General features: G+C 26.9%; 5 protein-coding genes across 7 annotated transcripts; 2 read left to right on the plus strand and 3 right to left on the minus strand.

The window, feature by feature from the left end:
- Positions 1-4678: 4678 nt before the first annotated feature.
- LOC113387625 (zinc finger protein 83-like) lies at positions 4679-10451 on the minus strand. Its single transcript, XM_026624976.1, has 11 exons — positions 10311-10451; positions 8576-8737; positions 7093-7519; positions 6563-6790; positions 6164-6340; positions 5947-6058; positions 5685-5870; positions 5524-5614; positions 5231-5365; positions 5037-5136; positions 4679-4960 (listed from the first exon to the last, which is right to left on the minus strand). Exons 2-11 carry the CDS (start codon positions 8711-8713, stop codon positions 4761-4763), a joined length of 1794 nt encoding a protein of 597 aa, XP_026480761.1. The 5' UTR covers positions 8714-8737; positions 10311-10451; the 3' UTR covers positions 4679-4760.
- On the plus strand, positions 10430-12401 carry LOC113387627 (casein kinase II subunit beta). Of its 3 annotated transcripts, none has more exons than XM_026624980.1 (6): positions 10430-10548; positions 11292-11367; positions 11431-11533; positions 11659-11850; positions 11913-12102; positions 12167-12401. In XM_026624980.1, exons 2-6 carry the CDS (start codon positions 11296-11298, stop codon positions 12273-12275), a joined length of 666 nt encoding a protein of 221 aa, XP_026480765.1. In that variant the 5' UTR covers positions 10430-10548; positions 11292-11295; the 3' UTR covers positions 12276-12401. The 3 variants fall into 3 exon arrangements, with proteins under 3 accessions (XP_026480765.1, XP_026480763.1, XP_026480764.1); XM_026624978.1 differs by lacking the exon at positions 10430-10548 and adding an exon at positions 10919-11077; XM_026624979.1 differs by lacking the exon at positions 10430-10548 and adding an exon at positions 10924-11077 and having other exon boundaries at positions 11276-11367.
- On the minus strand, positions 12395-16038 carry LOC113387626 (histone-lysine N-methyltransferase SMYD3-like). The gene is made up of 11 exons (XM_026624977.1): positions 15982-16038; positions 15686-15908; positions 14405-14576; positions 14104-14173; positions 13880-14007; positions 13505-13681; positions 13140-13431; positions 12914-13076; positions 12712-12807; positions 12521-12638; positions 12395-12406 (listed from the first exon to the last, which is right to left on the minus strand). Exons 2-10 carry the CDS (start codon positions 15802-15804, stop codon positions 12524-12526), a joined length of 1332 nt encoding a protein of 443 aa, XP_026480762.1. The 5' UTR covers positions 15805-15908; positions 15982-16038; the 3' UTR covers positions 12395-12406; positions 12521-12523.
- A 1689-nt stretch (positions 16039-17727) lies between these two features.
- On the minus strand, positions 17728-18697 carry LOC113388307 (39S ribosomal protein L30, mitochondrial-like). Its single transcript, XM_026625703.1, is given in 5 exon segments — positions 17728-17849; positions 17852-18017; positions 18338-18429; positions 18432-18463; positions 18542-18697. Coding segments are annotated over 5 exon segments (525 nt in total). The 5' UTR covers positions 18655-18697.
- A 151-nt stretch (positions 18698-18848) lies between these two features.
- On the plus strand, positions 18849-19842 carry LOC113388308 (chromatin modification-related protein MEAF6-like). Its single transcript, XM_026625704.1, has 6 exons — positions 18849-18916; positions 19065-19162; positions 19272-19314; positions 19378-19593; positions 19661-19695; positions 19789-19842. Exons 2-6 carry the CDS (start codon positions 19085-19087, stop codon positions 19840-19842), a joined length of 426 nt encoding a protein of 141 aa, XP_026481489.1. The 5' UTR covers positions 18849-18916; positions 19065-19084.
- The last annotated feature ends 1120 nt before the right edge of the window (positions 19843-20962 follow it).

Here is a 20962-nt window from a genome sequence, read left to right on the forward strand (position 1 = left end):
TATGATATAAATACTCATAATATTAATGTGAATGTATCTCTGCACTTTTATTTTTATAGTTTTTTCTTTAAATTTAATTGTAAAAAAATTTTGCTCTATGATTATGATATTTCTAACTATAATAATATTTGTTTTATTATAACAATATTATAATTATTGTACATCTTGACTGTAAGTGTATATTGTCATTTAATACTGAATATAATATATTCGTTATAAATCAGAATTCATAATTATTTAAACAATGTTTCAATAAGTAATGAGTACACTCAATAATATAGTTCGAATGTAATGAAAAAACAGTAGTATGTCTGAACAAATTGCACATGAACTAAATCTTAGTTCTTTAAAACATTATCCATCTATTATTCATTGACTATAATAGCTTCTTTAATATGATTTCAGTATTTTTCAACTCTCTTTGTAAAAAAAAATGCTTTCAACTCACATTGATCAATCCAGCTCGAGGTGGGAAACGTTTTGAAATAATTTCTAACCATTTCTCACTTTTGCTTTTATGTGTTTATTTGATATTTTGCAATAGTCCAAGTAAATCCTTTACACACTTTTTATATTAAATATTTTCATTGATTGCTTAATTTGATAAAAGATAGATATTCTGTAGAAATATTAAAGCCATTCGAAGAATATGTAGGACATATTTCACAATTGTATATATGAATATATTTCAAAGGATACATTAGTATGTCTGTGAAAATAGTACATAAATAAAAGATTGAATATTTATTTTATTTAAAAAAGGCCTGTAATTGATAATTATGATTAATTGTCATGAAAAGCTAGATTGTAATAATTATAGGCTAAAGACTTCTTCAATACTTTAACAGATATTTATTCTCACTTGATTTTAGTACATATTTTTTATACGTATAAATTAATTAATTATTGGAGAGATGAGATGAATCAATTAATTAAAATCTTACCAAATAAATATTTATAAAGCACTTCTAATTCTAAAACACGTTTTTATACATAACCTAAAAAAACGAGACAAAATCTAAAAGCACGAATTTTAAACTTTATGATTACATCAAGGTTTGCAACATTTCGTTCAAAAAAATTAATCAGAATTAAATTATATAGTTTATATATTTTATTAACACGAAACTATTAGTACTAAATACATTTTAAAAGAATTTTATCATACCATCAATAAAACATACTACACAACTGTCATGTTTTGTCAGCGCCATGTTTTTTAGAGCTGTCAAACGAATAAACCAGGGCCGCATTTTGACAACTTTTAGTATATTTTAAAATAGACCGACGGATGACACATAGATAAAAGAAGAGTAAGAAAACATGAGATGACATCAGTATTCACCATATATTATAGAACAAATATTATAATATCATTCTCTCAACAATTTATAAAAACTGCAACAAAAATACATTTACATGTAATCAGCAGTTTATAGCTCATTATATAATGAAATATATATACATAAACTCACCAGCTCACCACCTACGCATTTTCAAATAGGCATATTCTTCATATATGAAAACTTCAATAAGAGTCATGGTACTTCAATTAAAATAACTAATTTAACTATTAATTATTGTCTTGTATTTCAAAAAGATCAAAAGAAATTAAGATACACCCTTTCTACTACTACTATTAAAATCGCTAACTACTAGCAAAATAAATGAAATTTATTCTGTGCTTTACTCAATCTATTTTTTCCCCATATTGTTTACAAATAACTAAATTTTGCAATTATCGTATATATTGTGTATATGTAGATATATATTGTGATTATGTAGTTTTTTCTATGTTTAATAGCTCAGTTACAATAATATTAATATTAAAACATTCCAATCACCAAAACGTATTAAAATAACCCAAAACAATAACATGCATTTTTATTTCAAATAAATATTCAAAATATATACCTCTGACCATTCAGCAAGCGGCCCTGCAGAATACTAGTAAAATTTCAATTAAAATGCGTCTGTTCTCCTAATACATTCGGAGCACAATTCGTATGGAAATGCCCAATTTATATGAATGTTATAGGAATTGTCCGCCATGTTGCTATTGGAGCTGTCAAAACGAGAAACCAGGGCCACATTTTATGCAACTTGAAATATGTAAATTATTTTCATAATTATAAAACACATTATTATAGTAAATTTACTTGCTCACTACACTTACTACTAACAGATTGTGTTTCTTATTGTTCAATTAATTACAAAGAAACAGCCCGATAGCCAATCCAAATACCAAAAACCAATCAGCACAATTCAGATTTTTTGGCTAAAACGTGAACAAAACATTTTACACGTTTCTGTACAACTAATCAGTACGAGTTCTTTATGAAAGGTTTTTATGAAATCAGTACAGCTGTTTTTATCCCAAAACAACAGAATGCATTTTATCTCATAAATATATTCATATAATTACCCCTAACAATTCAGCAGACGGCCCTGAGCAGTATGAGCGGGTTTGCGTCTGTTCTCCTAATACATCGATTGGTTTTGCGACGAGATTTTGTATGGCAATGAAGAATTTTATACTGAAATTGATTCATTCTACCAGGAGAACAGTCACAAATCCGAAAATGAAATAAAGTCGGTATTGCGCAGGGCCGTCTGCTAAAACGCCAGGGGTAATAATTTTGAATATAAAGTTAAATGAAAAATTTAACTTATTGTTATGTAAATGATAAATGTAACTTATTGTTACTTATTAATATTATTGTAATTGAGCTACTAAATATGCAAAATATAATCGTATATATGTGTTAAATCAATAAAAGGGATAAATTGAATAAAAATTGATATTTGAACATGATTATTAATTATTGTTTGCTAAAAGCAACCTGAAATATTCAATAAAATGCACATAAATTGTATAATAAAATAATCAAACTAAATTAATTATACTTTTATTTATATAATTAAAAAAACATTACAAAAATACATCATCTAAGCAACTAATATATGTTATCACATAAAATACATTTGAAAGATATAATTTTGATCTCATTATCACACATCACAATAGATTGAACTAACACAATTTCAAGATTAAATACATATTACTATTATAATAAACAATATAGTCTTCAAAGATGCACTTAACTTGTAAATTAGCAATTATAATATATTTTTTATTGCTTTGATAATCATTTAATAAATAATTTGTCAGTATGTAATATAAAATAAATATGGATCTCAAATAAAAAAAACAGTATATAAGTCTAACAAGAATAAGTAAAAACTTGTAATTAAAATTATTATACAAAAATCAAGCACTCTTTTAATCACACACATTCTGAGTTTAAATTTTAGAAACAATTAAATTGTGATTAGAACTGTATATACAACTTGTCAGAACATATTGGTACTTTTGGTCTTAACAATATTAAGTAATAAATTAATTTAATTACTATCAGATACCATTTAAATCTCAATAATGCACATCTATTGAATATCATCTGTGTGAAACCGTAAAAAGTCCAGTCTGCGTTCGAGGTGGTTTACTTGTAAGAATCTAAACTCAGAAGATTCTCACAAAAACCTAGATAGGCATGTTGCTCTGGATTCTTGGTATCTCCTTATAATGGAAAATATTGTGTTGTAATAATAAATATTAAACTTTAGTATTACTAATATGAATTAAATAATGAACTACATCATTAGCTAAAGTATACAAAATGTTAATGGTTAATAATAAAATATTCAAAATATACCTAAGAGTTCCATGATGGCTGAAGCTTGAGACCAAATAATCATCTTCATCTAATGGTAAGTTTAATAGTAGTATTCCTGCATGTGCAAATGTGCATGTTAAAAATAATTTGAGCAGAAGTATCTGTAATAAGAGTTGAATTACACAAATAATTGAAAAGTTTAACTCATAATGCTTCCACTGTAAACAGCATATGCTGGTTAAATTTATGCCTAATAATAAACTGAAATCAAAATTATTTATTGCTAATTTCTCTTGAGCCTAAATTAAGTTTCTGCAATTAATTCAAGAAAAGTTCTTTAATTTCCATTTCCACCAATATTTATTTTTTTTCTCAGCGCATACATATTAACATTTTTATTCTTATATCAAATTTCAAATTTTTAGCTGTGTATTTTCAGCACAATAAATAACTAAAGTCAAAATAATATGCAAGCTGCACATTATTTTTCATTAAAATAATAATAATATGATTATAAAAACAGATCAAGATATCTATTCAAGATCAAGATGGATAAAATAGAATCAATCATGTTGATAATCCTAAGTCTGTATGTACAAAAAGTGGAATGTGATTTCTCTACTATCTATAATTAATGGTAGTTGAATACTTAATTTTACAGCAAGGAGAGCGCTTTACTTCATATTTCTACAACTATGAAATAAATATCACCTTTAAATCTTTTTATAAAATATTTACATAGTAATTAGTGTTTTATCTCTTGTTTGAAGAACAACTTATTTCTATTTTTAGTACTAATGAAAAACTAGTGGCAACTTACTTCTATAAAATATAAATTATAAACAGTAAACTTAGTTATTATTCAAATATATATAAATATATATAATTAAGCTTTAATATAGTTTATACACTTTGCAGGCGTTTGTGTTCTAATAGTCATTCAACTTTTAACTTAACATAACTAAATTATATAATAATATAAAATTAGTTAATCCAGTCTATAAATTGCTTATTATTCAAGTCATACAAGCCTGAAATGTGATATTGTCAAACAAGGAAATTCCTGGAGAAGTTTTAAACAATCTACATTGTTATGACAACTTCATGGATTTTTTCCTCTTCTTGCTGTTGCTGCTGCTGCTGTTGTTGTTGTTGTTGCTGCTGCTGTTGTTGCTGCTGTTGTTGTTGTTGCTGCTGCTGCTGCTGTTGCTGCTGATCTTGTTCCTCCTGTTTTAAAATAACTATCTGTGGTGGTTGAGCAGGTTGTCTTGGAGCTGTTTGACCTATACAAGTAATAAAATTAAAATAAATATAAACAAATAAAGATAATACTTTTAAAAAAACATTAATATCCCTTACCATATTTTTCATGAATGCCTCTGTGTCGTTTTAATGCAAATCTATCAGCAAATGCAGCAGAACATATATCACATTTGAAGGGTTTCTCTCCAGAATGAACCTGTAATTAATAATAATAGGAAATATTCATTATATTATTACACTTTAATTATCAATAGTCAGAAATAATAATTAAATTAAAAATTGACACAAACCTTTGCATGATTTTTCAAGTGAGCAGCTTGGCTGAATGCAGAGCCGCATATATCACATTTATAAGGTTTTTCTCCTGTATGAATTCGCCTATGATTCCAGAGTGTTGCATGTCTTGCAAATCCTTTATCACAAACCTGCAATGAAAATATTATATTAGATAAATTTAGTATTTAACAGCCAAATCCAAAAATCTAAATTATAGAAAATGTATTTTATAGAAATCTATTGAAATCTATTGAATTATATGCTACAACTTCGCTGAGTTTGGTTTTAATGTCATACAACTAATTACCTCGCAAACATATGGTTTTTCACCACTATGTGTACGTTCATGATTTTTCAAATGTGGTGATTGTGAAAACTGCATACCGCATGTATTGCATCTGAAATTAGATAGAATTTTAGTATAACTGTATTTAATACGACTTATAAACTTAAATGCATTGTTTTTACCTATATGGTTTCTCTCCTGTATGAATTCTTGAATGATTCTTAAGATAAACTGCTTTAGCAAAAGCCAATCCGCAAATTGTACATTTGAAATTCTTTTCTCCACTATGTAATTTTTTATGAGACCACAAACTAGAATATCTAGAAAATGAACCTCCACAAATATTGCAATGAAAAGGTTTCTCAGCACTAAAATAAAAATAGTTATTATTAGAATATTACAATTAATATAATATTTGTTTCTTGTTTATTTCAGAATAATTACTTCGCATTTTGCAGTTTATTTTTATTACCACCTATAAAAATAATTCCTGAGCCATTGCATTTGTGACATTTTGTAACTGAAGCAATATTCCTTTTCTTAACAGGATGATGTCCTTTAATAGATATAAAATCAATCAATAAATTATCATCAAAAAATAAAAAAGAACATTTAGATTTCATTTTACATTTCATATAAAATCTGTAATTGGTTTTCTTACCCGGTAATGGTTTTTGTCCAAGAGGTATAACATTTTGTGTCCCGAGATTGTCCATTGTTTGACCATCCTGTTGTTGCTGCTGCTGCTGCTGTTGCTGTTGCTGCTGACCTTGATTTGTTATTTCAGTCATTTCAAATTTAACATCACCATCAGGGGCAACAAAAATTTGTGTTGCAGCTAAAAATAGTAATACATGATAAAAGAAATGAATTATATAAATATTACTCAAGTTATTCACAATAAATGTCTAATTTCAATAATTATTCTTTAGAAGTTGTTTTTTTTTAATCTATTATTATCCACTGATGCATAATCATAAGGTGTAAAAAAATATATAACTATTACTTGAAATTTATTTGAGAAATGAATTGAAATTAACAATATTGATAAATATATTACCTCTAACATGAGAAACATTATCATTATTAATACAAGTTTCACATCTAATCAGTTTCGGTCCTTTACGTTTTGGATTAATTATGATTGGTCCACCACATGTAATACATTTTTGATTTTTATCTATTGTAACCATAGTTGATTTTGTGATTGCCAATTGTTGTTCTTGTTGTTGCATCGCTTGGCTTGTAGCCGGTTCTAATGTTTCTGTGGCCACAATTTGTATGGCTCCTGTAAAATATAGTTTTTAAGCATTAATTATATACAGTTACTAATAATTTTACAGAATGCAATAATAATAATAATATTAATGTATTTAAAAACTTGTACAGTTACTGTGTTTATGTTAAATGCATCCATATTCATGAGAATAAAAAAAATTTAAACAAAGAACTCTCATTGAATCTTTTTAAAGGCTGAATCAATTATTAATCACTGATGGCTATCTGAATGCAAAGTAACATCAAAAAAATATGTGAATTTGAAATTGTTTATCCCCATAAAAAACAAAAAATATCCTTTACTATTATTACCTTGTAATGTTCCCAAACTCTGTCCATCTTGCACTAAGTTCTGTGCAGATACTAAATTTTGAGCCTGGGCAACAACAGTAATATTTCCATCAGAATCTTGATCCTGATTATGAATTCTCTTGTGATGATTCAAAAGAGTTAAATGTGCAAACATTAAACCACAAACGTCACATTTAAAACTTATATTAGATATTGTATTCGGTATTCTTCCATCAATGGTAACTCCAGTTACCCCATTCTGAGCTAGCTGCATTTGGTTAACTAAAGCATAGTTATAACCGAACGGTTGTGCAATATAACAGGTTTTATTATCATCAGTCAATTGAGCTAAATTTACAGTGCTGGTGTGTGCCTGGGAGGCTGGTGTCAATTTTTGAATCATATTTACATTGGTGTAACAGAATGTTGGAAACTCTTGTTGAACTTGCTATAAAAGAAGAATTAAAAGTTAGTAAAATATTTTAAGTTTACAATCTATCAATACTAAACTTATCATCTTATTAAATGATATTAATATATTATTTTAAATATATTTAGAATATTTTATACATTTCTTAAAAATTCTTAGACTATTATTTTGAGTGTTGAAATAATTTAACAAAAACTTGAATGTCTAGTGTAGAAATTCAAGAAAATAGTTTTTTTTAATTTTTATCTTCTATCATATTTATGAATATGTGTACTTGCTGTAAAAAACCATTTTCATTGAATAAAATATTTTAAGTTTTCAATCTATCAATACTAAACTTATCCTCTTATTAAATGAAATTAAAATATTATTCTAAATATATTTAGAATATTTTATACATTTCTTAAAAAATCTATTATTTTGAGTGTTGAAATAATTTAAGGAAAACTTGAATTTCTATTGTAGAAATTCAAGAAAATAGTTTTTTTTATTTTTATTTCCAAAGTTTAATTATTCAAGAATATGTGTACCAGAGGAATTTTGAAAATTTATGTTATCTTCGGAGATACAGCTGTTTGAACATGATAATCTCTTTTGTTTCCTTTTCCCAAAATTGCAACAATGCCCACAATTTTGCAAGTTCTACGTGATTTACTTAAAATTTTTGGAGAATCTTCTTTACAGAGGCACATACTAGCCTCATCTCAGTATTTTAATACTTACTATTTTTAAAAAAAAAATCAAGAAACTCAAAAAAGTAGTAAGAAATTGATTCTTTTCTTCTCAAGCACTCACTATTTGGTCAAAAATTTATTTTTTAAATCAATCCTAGTATATACCAAAGCAATATCATTTTAGATTATTAATTTTTTTTTCATTTCCGATTACTAGTATTGCAATTGTGGGCATGATTGCGTGTCAACTTTTTGCAACCTTCCACTTTTATTTCAGCACTCTTGTTACGTTGATAAAGAAATTATAAAAAAAATAATAGCATAAAAATTGATTGTCTTTTTTATGATTTAAAACTGACTTAAAAAATTCATACATCTACCTTAAGTTGAATAATCTTACCTGTTGATGTTGACTTATTTTTATTTGAGTATTATCAATCGTTTTAACTTGGGGCTTCTGGCCCATGTCAGCTTGCTGATATTGCAAAGTTGGTGTCGTTCCTCCAGCATTTTGTAAGGCATTTGAAGTAGTAAACATTGCAAGAAATTTTCAACTTCGATCCTAAATAAATAGTGACTAATTAATAATTTTGAAATTGAACAAAGAATAAATACTTTATAAGATAAATATTAGGTTGTCAAATATCTCCCTTCCGCTTTTTTGCTATTGGTTTATAATACAAAAGGCGGAAGGGAGATATTTGACAACCTAATATTATACCATCAAGAAAGTGGAGGTGAATAAAATATTTATTTAACAAATATCAAGAAACAATAAATAACTGAGTGAACAATATTCTTGAGACCCAAAGGATTTGACTAATTATTGGGACTCAAAAAAACATGTTTATTAAAAAGCAAAAGTACTAATATTTGATTCAAAGGCATAACTTAGAATATCAAACATTTAAAATTTGAGACAGCATAAATGAAAATAATTATTCACTCACTATTACTAAAATTATATATTATTATAAACTGCAAAATATATTATAGTTACCTGTCAAAATAAAATATTTTACCTTGCAACAACGAACAAAGTTATTAAGAAAAACTTCTAAAAATAACTGAATGAACAATATTCTTGAGACCAAAAGGATTTAACTAATTATTGGGACTCAAAAAACAGGTTTATTAAACAGCAAAAGAACTAATATTTGATTCAAAGGCATAACGTGAATATCAAACATTTAAAATTTGAGACAGCATAAATAAAAATAATTATTCACTCACTATTAATAAAATTATACATAATTAAAAACTGCAAAATATATTATGGTTACCTGCCAAAATAAAATATCTTACCTTGTAACAAGGAACAAAATTATTAAGAAAAACTTCTAAAAATAACTGAATGAACAATATTCTTGAGACCGAAGGATTTAACTAATTATTGGGACTCAAAAAACAAGTTTATTAAACAGCAAAGAACTAATATTTGATTCAAAGGCATAACTTAGAATATCAAACATTTAAAATTTGAGACAGCATAAATAAAAATAATTATTCACTCACTATTAATAAAATTATACATTATTAAAAACTGCAAAATATATCATGGTTACCTGTCAAAATAAAATATTTTACCTTGTAAGAAGGAACAAACTTATTAAGAAAAGCTTCTAAAAAAAGTATTAGAAAAGAGTTTACTTCATGTTATGTTTGTAATAATTAATTTATCTAGGCTATTTTGGCTAAAATAATAATGCATTGTTGTGTCAAACATGTTAAAAAAAATATAAATGTTTAATAATATAGAATGATATTTAAGAAACACATCGATATTACAAAAGAACACAATATTTTGTTTTTTGAACAAAGAACAATTGTTTCTTCCTAAAAAATCATGAAAATAGGCAATAAAGCTCAAACATAAATATTGAGCGAGACCGCGATAAAACATGAGAGAATGTAAAGGAAATATATATTTTCCTTTGTCAAAACGTACTTTAGAAATATGTTCTAAGGGGAAATTGTTGAGCAAGAAAGGGATAACGCATAAATAGAATAGCTGCGGCTACGATGCTTTGACAAATGACTCAAAACTATTAAATAACTCAAGATTTAAGTCCATTATGGATTAAATAGAAACACTTGACATTTCTATTTATTAGTAATAGATAAATATCGCTTACCTTAATTGTAATGTCAAAAATACACAGTAAAACAATCTTTTGTCTCGCTTTAATGGCGATTCGGCTTGTACATATTAGATAAATATGAAACGGAGATACATATGAAATGGCGACAATTAGACAAGGAGAACGCTACGACGCTATGGAGAATTTGCGTATCCGGTGGTACCACACTTATAATAACATTCACCGTCTTGCCATCGTGAATTTATTTCAGAAACAACGAAGGCATAAACAGGTAAAGCATCATGTTGTAAAATCTTCTTCCTCGTTTATCATGGACTTTTTATGTTTATATATATATATATATATATTTGAATAAAATGATTTTAATTATTCAATTACTTATATTTATAGTTATGTTGTATTATATTTATTAAATATACATTTTTAGCATATTTAGCACTATTTATTACCTTTCATCAAACAAAACAAATATCTAAAATAAAAGAACGCCACAATTATAACAATAATATTTTTATCAATGGTTATTACCTAAAAATCATAATGCATTTTATATGCATTAGTTATGTTTATTCCATTTCACTCAAAATCACTTAAGTTTACCATCTTCTCTTTGATGTGTTCTTTGGTGAGAAGTGGCAAGTGTGCAACTTTAACTTTAGAATTAACTATTTGTCGTTTGTAGTTCTGCTTTATTTCAAGAAATATTTTTTATTGTCAAAGTAAAATTGTTGCATATAGAAATCGCACAATAAACCCAATTTATATTGTAGTCTAAGCGTGGCTAACCAAGGTACCAAAAGGTAAGGCTATTCCCAAATATATATAAAATGTGTTTCTGATTATCCAAGTTGCAATGATTGCTTTTGGAATGAAATTATAATTTCAATATATACCTTCTAATAACATGGAAAATTTGAAGTAGCTCTTTTTTAGCAATCTGTACATTTCACAATAATTGAATTAACATTTTCACAATTATTTTAACGGTGCTGTGACAGTTCTCTACTATTATAGGAAAATGAGCAGTTCTGAGGAGGTCTCATGGATATCTTGGTTTTGTGGTCTACGAGGAAATGAATTCTTTTGCGAGGTTTGTCTTAAAATTTATTGAAGAATGCTAAATATAGATATTAAAAAAAAAAAATTTTTGTAGGTGGATGAAGACTATATACAGGATAAATTCAATCTAACAGGCCTTAATGAGCAAATTCCACGATATAGACAAGCCTTGGATATGATATTAGATTTAGAACCTGGTAAAGTATTTAAGATGTAACAAAATCTTTGAACTTAGTTATTGCAGAGTTATGTTTTAGAAGATAGCCAATAGTAAGAACAATTGTCATGCCTCCTTAAACAATAATTTTTTTTCTCTATATAGATGATGAAATAGATGATAATCCAAATCAGTCAGATGCAATAGAACAAGCTGCAGAGATGTTATATGGTCTAATTCACGCCAGATATATTTTAACAAATAGAGGTATAGCTCAAATGATAGAAAAATACCAATCTGGAGACTTCGGATATTGCCCTAGAGTTTACTGCGATAGTCAGCCTATGCTGCCATTAGGTAAGTGGTAATAAATAATCTTTGTCCTTAGAAACTTAATTCACATTTTTTTTTTTATAAAGGTCTTTCTGATGTGCCTGGAGAGGCTATGGTAAAGTCCTACTGCCCTAAATGTATGGATGTTTACGTACCCAAGAGTTCAAGACATCATCACACGGATGGTGCCTACTTTGGCTCTGGCTTTCCACACATGTTATTTATGGTTCATCCTGAATATAGACCAAAACGGCCAGCAAATCAATTTGTACCAAGGTAAAAATAATTGTTTTTTTCCTATTTTACAATCATAATCATCAATCCTTTTATTTAATTGCAGATTATATGGCTTCAAAATACATCCACTCGCATATCAAATTCAGCAGCAAGCTAACTCAACTTTTAAAGCCCCTTTGCGGATTCTCAACTTTAACAATGGAAAACGTTAGCTGTATAATGAAAAGTAAATTCTAAAAGCATAAAAATAACCTAATAATAAATTCATAATTTGACTTACATACACCTGTTTTTATATGGTATTCGTACATATATTGTTAAAAGTGATCTTTTCCTGCAGTAACTGATGAATTAAATGTTTAGTAAAATTAATATTATTTAAAAGTATGTAATAAGTTATAGGTAAACTATAAAATTTTATTGTATAAAAATACAAACTATTGTTTTCTTTATTTACCATTTAATTAGGTAGACTTTCACTCAAAGCTTGCTCTAATAGGGGTAATAAATTGTGTTTGTATAACTCATGTTTCTCGCCATGGGTTATTTTAAGGATTTCTTGTGCATTTTTAAGTCTGAAACATATCAATAAATACTCAATTTTAATTTTTTAATTCAGGCATGAAATAAAAGCATTCTAAAATATACCTTTCTAAAGACTCTGGCTGATTTTGAAGAAGTAATATTTTTCCAAGTTTTAAATATAATAACCCCAAGAGTGGATGAAAATTACCATAATATAATCTACAAAAAAAAAAAATTGAGTCTGAAAAATGCCCAGATTATTGAATTCCCAGATAATACTTTAATATTAATTCAGAAATTAATTTAATATCTTATTCTAATTCACCTGAAACCATGTAGTAATTGGTTTCCATAACTTATTGCATCGTTCCATAAGCACATTTGAATTGCACTTTCAAAAGCCATATCCAATATTTTAACATACAAAATATTTTTTGGATGTAATATACCTGACATTTTCTTCAAGCAAATTTTGCATACATCTAAATCTGAAAATAAAAGTTTATGTTAATTTATAATTATATTTTATTACCATGTTTCAAATTTTTTACATGCTATGTCCTTCATTTCCTCTAGTTTCATTTCGATAAACTCTTTAACTTCATGATATATCTGCATGTGCTCCTCAGAAACTTTTGTTGTACATTTGTTGCAGATTTTATCAGAAAATGATGCATCTATAGGTTCATCACAAAATGCATTCATGCAACATGCGCTGTTCATAAGTTTTGTTTCTGAATCATCCAAACAACGATAACAAGTACACAGAAAATAATATGTTGATTTCAGATCAATTCTTCTGGCTTCAGTTGTATTTAGTAAATCTATATATGAAATAAATATCTGCAACAAATCATTTAATTGAAATATGTCTTGATGGTAATAAACCAATACATTTTTAATCAGAATTATTTACCTCTGACCAATTTAGACTTGGCAAGTCTTGTAAAGTTCTTATATAAAGAGTGGTTCCTTCAAAAACAACAACAGCGTTTGGTGTGCAAGAATGGTCAACAATAGAAATGCCTAGGTATATACCAGTTCCTAGACTGCACATTTCACCATCCAAAATGTTGAAGCCATTAACAGTTAACTAAAAATGAACCTGATTTGATAACTTGAATTCAAAAACAAAAAATCTCTATGAATATAAACAAGAAAGGATACATTAAAATTAAACTTATTTCATTAGGTAGATATTCCATTTTTAACAATGAATTAGAAAAATAAAAAATTTAATAATACAGCTGAAGAAACTTTTCTCATAATCTCTGGAAATTCTTATACTTACCCGGCCATATAAACCCAACAACTCAGCAGAATTTGGCACTGATATATCAACTAATAATTGTTCCAAGACAGCTTGTAAACTTTCTAAATGCTCCATTCGTTTCGAATCTAGCTTTATTTCAGCATAATCTGTACAAATAAATCATACAAACAAATAAATTATTACTCAATAAGTTGTTATTTAAATAAAATTTGCCAAATATTCATATCCAAAATTGTACTTACGAGACATTAAATCTTTAAACCTTCTATAATTTGTACTTGTGTAATAGCCCTTTTCAAATTCTCCATTTTGCTGTTGAAATATATATGATATATGTATAAGATAAAATAGATAAAATAATTATTTGTTATTTCCCTATGATAAAGTTTCAAACAAAGTTATACCCATGTAGGAAAAGAATCTTTAATACTCATAAAACATTTGTCTATCAATACATTTATTGTAATAATGGTTGTATTATTCATTTCAGAGTAATCAGGTGCTTATTGTAACAGAAAGGCTGAAAATGTGAAGTTTAATTACCTTTGACTTTATAATTATTCTTAACAGCATTCGAGCTGCATTGGGTACAATTCGTGGACCTGCCCTTCGAAGGCAAGGGCATTCTATTTTATGTATTGTCCAAGCCTCCTTTTGGCAAGCCCTTCCACAATAATACACATAATTGCACCCTGTACATTTTAATAAGTTTGTTCTGAAATAAAAAATAATGTTTAGCCTTTGAAGTAATAAGGGAAAAATGATACTTAACATACATTAAATGAGTGTTATGTTTAGAAATTATAATCTTTTGCGAACACACACTATATATGAAATAACAAGAATACATTGAAATTAAAATTAATTCATTAGGCAGGTATTTCTTTTTGAACCATGAATTAGAAAAATAAAAAGTGAATGATATAGCTGAAGAAAACTTCTCTCATAATTCATGGAAATTCATATGCATACCCGGCCATATAAACTCAACAACTCAGCAGAATTTGGCACTGAAATATCAACTAATAATTGTTCTTAATTTGACGATATAAACTGAGTTAAAATAAAATTTGAAAATATACTACGAGAGATTTTCCATTGTAAGTACATGAGTTTGAATTGGAAGCATATGTATTCTTTATTATCGGGAATAATGCAGATTATATGAAACTGACCAGAGTGTAGCTTTGTTCATATTTATTATAATATATATATATATATATATATATATAATATATATATATATATACATATGTATATAAATCTGAAGCTTCTTATTTAATGCTTACTTTATATAATTATAATCCTTTGAAAACACACACTATATATGAAATAAATTAAATGATTGTGCTAATGCAAAGTCTATGAAATAAGTTAAAATGAAATAGGAACAGATAGTACGAGAGATTTCCCATTGCAAGTACATAAGGCACCGCTTAATGGGTTATCTTTATTATCGGGGAAAAATGCTGATTATATGTCCAGAGTATACCATGTTAACACAGTTGAATTGTATAGATAATTAATTTATTAAATAGTAATAAATTTATATAATTATTCTTATTCGTATCTATACCAATGCAAAATTAGCCGATTTTTCAAGAACTGAATTATCAAAAAATTATTTATTTTGCAAACAATTAGGGTCTTGAATTATCTTTACAATGTCTGTAAAATAAATAAAAATTTCACAAAAATAATTGAATCTTTTGACTGATTTAGATGGATGGATAAAAGGATGAATAGATAAGTTATATATATATATATTATATTGAATTAATTGATTATATATATTATATTGAATTGATTTTATTTAATGCTTACTTTAAAAAACAGAAATCGCACCGCTCCTTCCGATATTTAGAATTCAACGCATAAACAAATGGCTTTTCAGTCAAAATACAGGTACCACGTTTAATTATTTCAGAAGACTTTAACTTCATTTGCACAATCGATGTTTTCTTATTTCAAAAAGGCTATCTTTTCCTAAAATTAATAACCACACAGGTATATATAACTGCTCAAATAAGCACGCATAAGCCTGTTTCTAAAAATAACAACTCTATAAATACAAGTATGAAGATCATACGAATTTTTCATCGGACGTTTACGATATTTACCTGTTCTAAAAATATGAATATGATATTATAAAGATTATTTTTAAAAAAACATGGAATGAGATCGCGAGCCGGTTATTTGCGGCTGCTTTTGACGTTTGATACAAATATTATTGAGTAGTATTGCCTGATTGACATTTTGATCTTTTTTACTTCATAGACAAAAATTTATTGGCAACCGCAAGTAAAATAGCCTAGACTATATTATACTCTTCTCTTATCTATGAGCCTAGACAAGATAAACATAGATAAACAAGTATGATATATAGATAAACAAGTATAAATAGATCGCTATGCCAGGCGATTTGCCGTTACATCGATTAAAATACGCAACTTTGATTATAGATAGCAGTACATGTACATATGGTAAATTAATGCCTTTTATTACTTCTACATTTGTACATAATCAATACAGCCATAAAATCTGAAAAAAATGCAAAATTGGAAATAAGAACAAAACATACGAAATACAAAATATATTTTTAAATAATTTTGAAGAATTATAAACTAAACAGAAATAACTGACTAATATTTTTTAAAGTATATTACATATTTTTAAAGTTTTATTAAAGGAAAATAACTTATATTAATATTAGTTACTTAATGACTAATAATAATATATTAATAACTTAAAAACCAAGAAGAGAAAAGCGCAGGAGTATTGTAGATGGAATGACAAATTTAATCTAGTTTTTGAATATAAGTCGAATCAGAGCAACTTTGATTTTCAGCCGAAAAATCTGCCAATGGTCCCCCATTGCGAGAATTGTCGATTTTGTAAGATTGCTATAAAATAAAAACTAGCAGTCGGAGGGGTCTAAAAATTCAGTGGCTATTTATTAAGTCATTATATCTAGTTTTTGAATATAAGTCGAATCAGAGCAACTTCGATTTTCAGCCGAAAAATCTGCCATGGTCCCCCATTGCAAGAATTGTCGATTTTGTAAGATTGCTATATAATCAAAACTAGTAGTCGAAGGGGTCTAAAAATTCAGTGGCGATTTATTAAAGTCATAATTAATGTACTTTTTGAATAGAAGTCGAATCAGAGCAACTTCGAATTTTAGCCGAAAATCTGCCAATGGTCCCCATTACGAGAATTGTCGATTTTGTAAGATTGCTATAAAATAAAAACTAGCAGTCGGAGGGGTCAAAAAATTCAGTGGCGATTTATTAAAGTCATAATATATCTAGTTTTTGAATATAAGTCGAATCAGAGCAACTTCGATTTTTAGCCAAAAAATCTGCCAATGGTCCCCTATTGCGAGAATTGTCGATTTTGTAAGATTGCTATAAAATAAAAACTATAGTCGGAGGGGTCTAAAAATTCCGATAAAAAACTTACACATAGCAGTATAGATCAAAATTGGGCAAGGAAGGCGGCACAAACAACAACTCCTTGTTTATTTTATCTGTTGTTTTCACCCTGAAATAATACTGGTCCTCACATACTGGTACCTCATAAAATAATACTGGTCTAAAAGATTATGAAGCAGCACCAGTTTATCATAAGAAAAAATAAAACAGTTGATATAAACATACGTACAGGTAAAAGAACTGGAATACTATTTTCTGTATTTGGTATAAAAAATTACATCAGCATTTATGAGCTTTACCATAAATTTGCATTTATTGAATGACAACTAGATAATATGAATATCACTGAGAAAGCAATAAGTTACATATAATATAATATAATTTTTTATCTACATTACCCATAAATAATAGTTAAACTTCATAAAATGTAACTCAGTTCCAAGGATTTAACCATTTCAACCGAGAATCTTTCTTTAATGTATCTGAATCTAATCTCTTTTGATCATTTTTAAAATTCTCTGTAATCTGAACTTTTTTGTAATTCAAATTAATACTTTATGAACTATACATTCTCCATTTTCTTTCAAAAATGTTGCATGAAGATCTTTCTCCGTAGGTTCTCCATAGGGAAATACAATAGGCGTAACTTTTATTAAATGCTTGATTGTCCATAATCTTGCATTGTTTTCTGGTATGTTTTTTACTATTGCTATGTCCGTTTGCTACAAGATAATATTCTATATAACACATGTAATAACAAATAATTAGCATTGTTGATAACATTTAAGGAGGTATTCTAGTGTAAGAATTAAGAAAAAAAATCTCTTTACTTCCATATTATTAAAATTCAACTATTTTAAAATATGTGTATGAGAGGATTTTAAAAAATTTAAATTATTAAGGAGATACAGTTGTTTGACCATGATATCCTCTTCCGTTTAATATTAAATCTTGGTTATTTTAAAATTAATAGATGCAATTACTTGTGGTAAATAAAATCAGTTTTACAAGTAGTGACCATTGAATAATATGTAAATTATACCTTATCAACCAGTCCTAAATCTCTCAAGATTCGTCTTTCCCAATACGGTGTGCCTTTAACTGGTTTGACCCGTTGAACCCTAAATAATTTGTTGGCTCATAGTCAGGATCTTTTTCATCTGGATGTCTATAATAGATAAGGTAAATTGTGTTACTTAATTATAAAATTAGTTAGAGATTTTTTTAAGTTATTTTTTGAGGTTACCTTGGATAATAAGTTATTTGTCCAAATTTGACACCTCCTGCAAACTTTGGTCGAATATAATGTCTAACTAAAGGAATACTATTATTTTTTATAAGTAAGGATGAAATAATCATGTTTTTGCAGTATTTTTTACGTAGGTTAATAACGAATGGTTAAAACTTCAATATTATGGCAGCACCGGTATTTCGAACCCTAGTTATCATAGATACAAACCAGTTATGCAATATTGCAATCGTACACCATTAGATGTCACTGACAGCACGTTCATATTATGAAATAAAACAAAACAGATCCCGCCATTTTAATTAGTATATTGACAGATGTAAAATAATAATAAATAAAATCAAATAATTACTAGTATTATTAATATAGCAGGTAAGATAGCATTATAGATATAATTCATACACACAAGTTGATCTTTAAGTCTATAAAAAGTTTTACAAATATACTTTGCGTTTTTCTGACGTTTCAATTCCCTAAGAAACAAAATTTAACACAAAAATCATGCAAATTTCGTTTCAAGTTCTGGAGTTAACTCAAATTATGGCTAATAATAAAATTCCAAGTATTGATGCAAGAAATGAGCTTGCTGAGTTGGTGAAGCGAAAAGTTGAAATAGCTGTAAGTAAATTTGGAATAAAAATTAATATTTCTGTAAAGAACTTTTTTTTTATTCCATAAAAAAAATCTCAAATTATTATATGCCCTAAGCAAGTAAATTTTTCTTTAGGAAACTCTAGCAAATCTCGAGAGACAAATATATGCCTTCGAAGGTAACCTATAAACAAAATAAATTTATAATTTATTGTCCTTGTTCTTATAAAATGTAATTATAGGATCATACCTCGAAGATACCCAATTATATGGAAATATAATTCGTGGGTGGGATAGATATTTGGTGTCCAATAATAATTTATCGATTAGTTCAAGTAATGCAAATAATAAAACAAACAATTCGAGTAATTCAAATTCCAAGCATGATAAAAGGAACAGGAAATTCAAAGAAGCAGAAAGGTTATTTTCTAAATCCTCAATCACGTCAATGGCAGTAAGTTATTTGTTAGATATTGTGTATTAAAATTTGATTTTTCAAAATTATATAAAATGTTTTTTATATAGCTGTATCAGGACTCATAGAACCAAACGAACAAAACGTAAGTTAATATATTATTTGCTACTATTATTTATTTTATTTATTCCTGTATATAGTTTTTAATTTGAATTTTATTTGTTATTTATTTTTGCAGATTTTGATTCAAAGAACTGAAATCTTAGTTTGTTTTGATGCAATATATTTTTAAGTTTCAATAATTTAAGGATTTTATATTATAAATGTTTATTAAACTAGTTCTTAAAAATATTTATTTTTTATGTTTTTTATATATGCAATAAATATTAGCATTAATATTTTTTGTTTTTATTTTATGTTATTTATTTTAATTTAGTGTAAGTGCAATATTATTTATTAGATTTTGTATTTTGGTAGAATATTCAATTACACAATTTGATAATGTCATCTTGTAGTAAAAAATCATGCTTCAACTATTATTTTAAATGCTGTTTACTGATTTGAATATTTTGGTATACCATTGCATTTTTTGTGTGAAAAAACTATTAGTTGATTTGATATTGCAGAAAATCGGGAGGAAATGAATTCTCCAGCTCGAAGTAATGATAACGACTCTTCTGATGAAGGTAGCATATTTTTTATACAATTGGTTACCCCTTATGGTTTCATCAATATGATATAAAAGCTAAAAGCAATGCATTTATCTAAAGCCCCGAAACGATTTAACTAAGCAAAATGTTTTTAACTATATTATTGCAATTAACTTAATCAATTTCGTTAGTTTACTTTATTTCATGTTCATAGTACCAACCAATTTGCTATTATACTTAAATAAAAAAGCTGCCAAATGTCACTTACAAATTTAATTATAATGAAATTGGCATCATTTTTCAATAATACTTTGTAATATATTATTATCAAACTACGTAACTCATTCATTAACATTTTTCACTAATTTTTTTCAGGATTAATTGGAGATATTCCGAAAAATACCTCAGGAAAACATCAAACCGCAAACACTTTTTCATCTAGTACTAATAATACAACAACAAATACAAACAATAATTCATCGATGATTAATTCTGTTTCAAGTTCGAATATGGTAAATAATGCTAGTAAAAACAATGTGCACAACTCTTCAAATATATCCCAAATAACAATAACAGCAAAATAAACACAGTTTTGATAAACGTAATGCAAAAAAAAGGCAAGATATAAATAAAAAAAACGATAAAATATAATGATTAAAGTGACTATACTTGCTTACTTCATCGAGATAGAATCATTTTTTAATAAAAATAGATGTTTAAATGTCAATGAATGTCCTGTTTAATAAAATATTTTATATTACA

The sequence above is a fragment of the Ctenocephalides felis genome, unplaced genomic scaffold (assembly GCF_003426905.1).
Source record: "Ctenocephalides felis isolate EL2017-DRISC unplaced genomic scaffold, ASM342690v1 CF-g0.4_SCAFFOLD_03572, whole genome shotgun sequence".
NCBI lineage: Eukaryota > Metazoa > Arthropoda > Insecta > Siphonaptera > Pulicidae > Ctenocephalides > Ctenocephalides felis.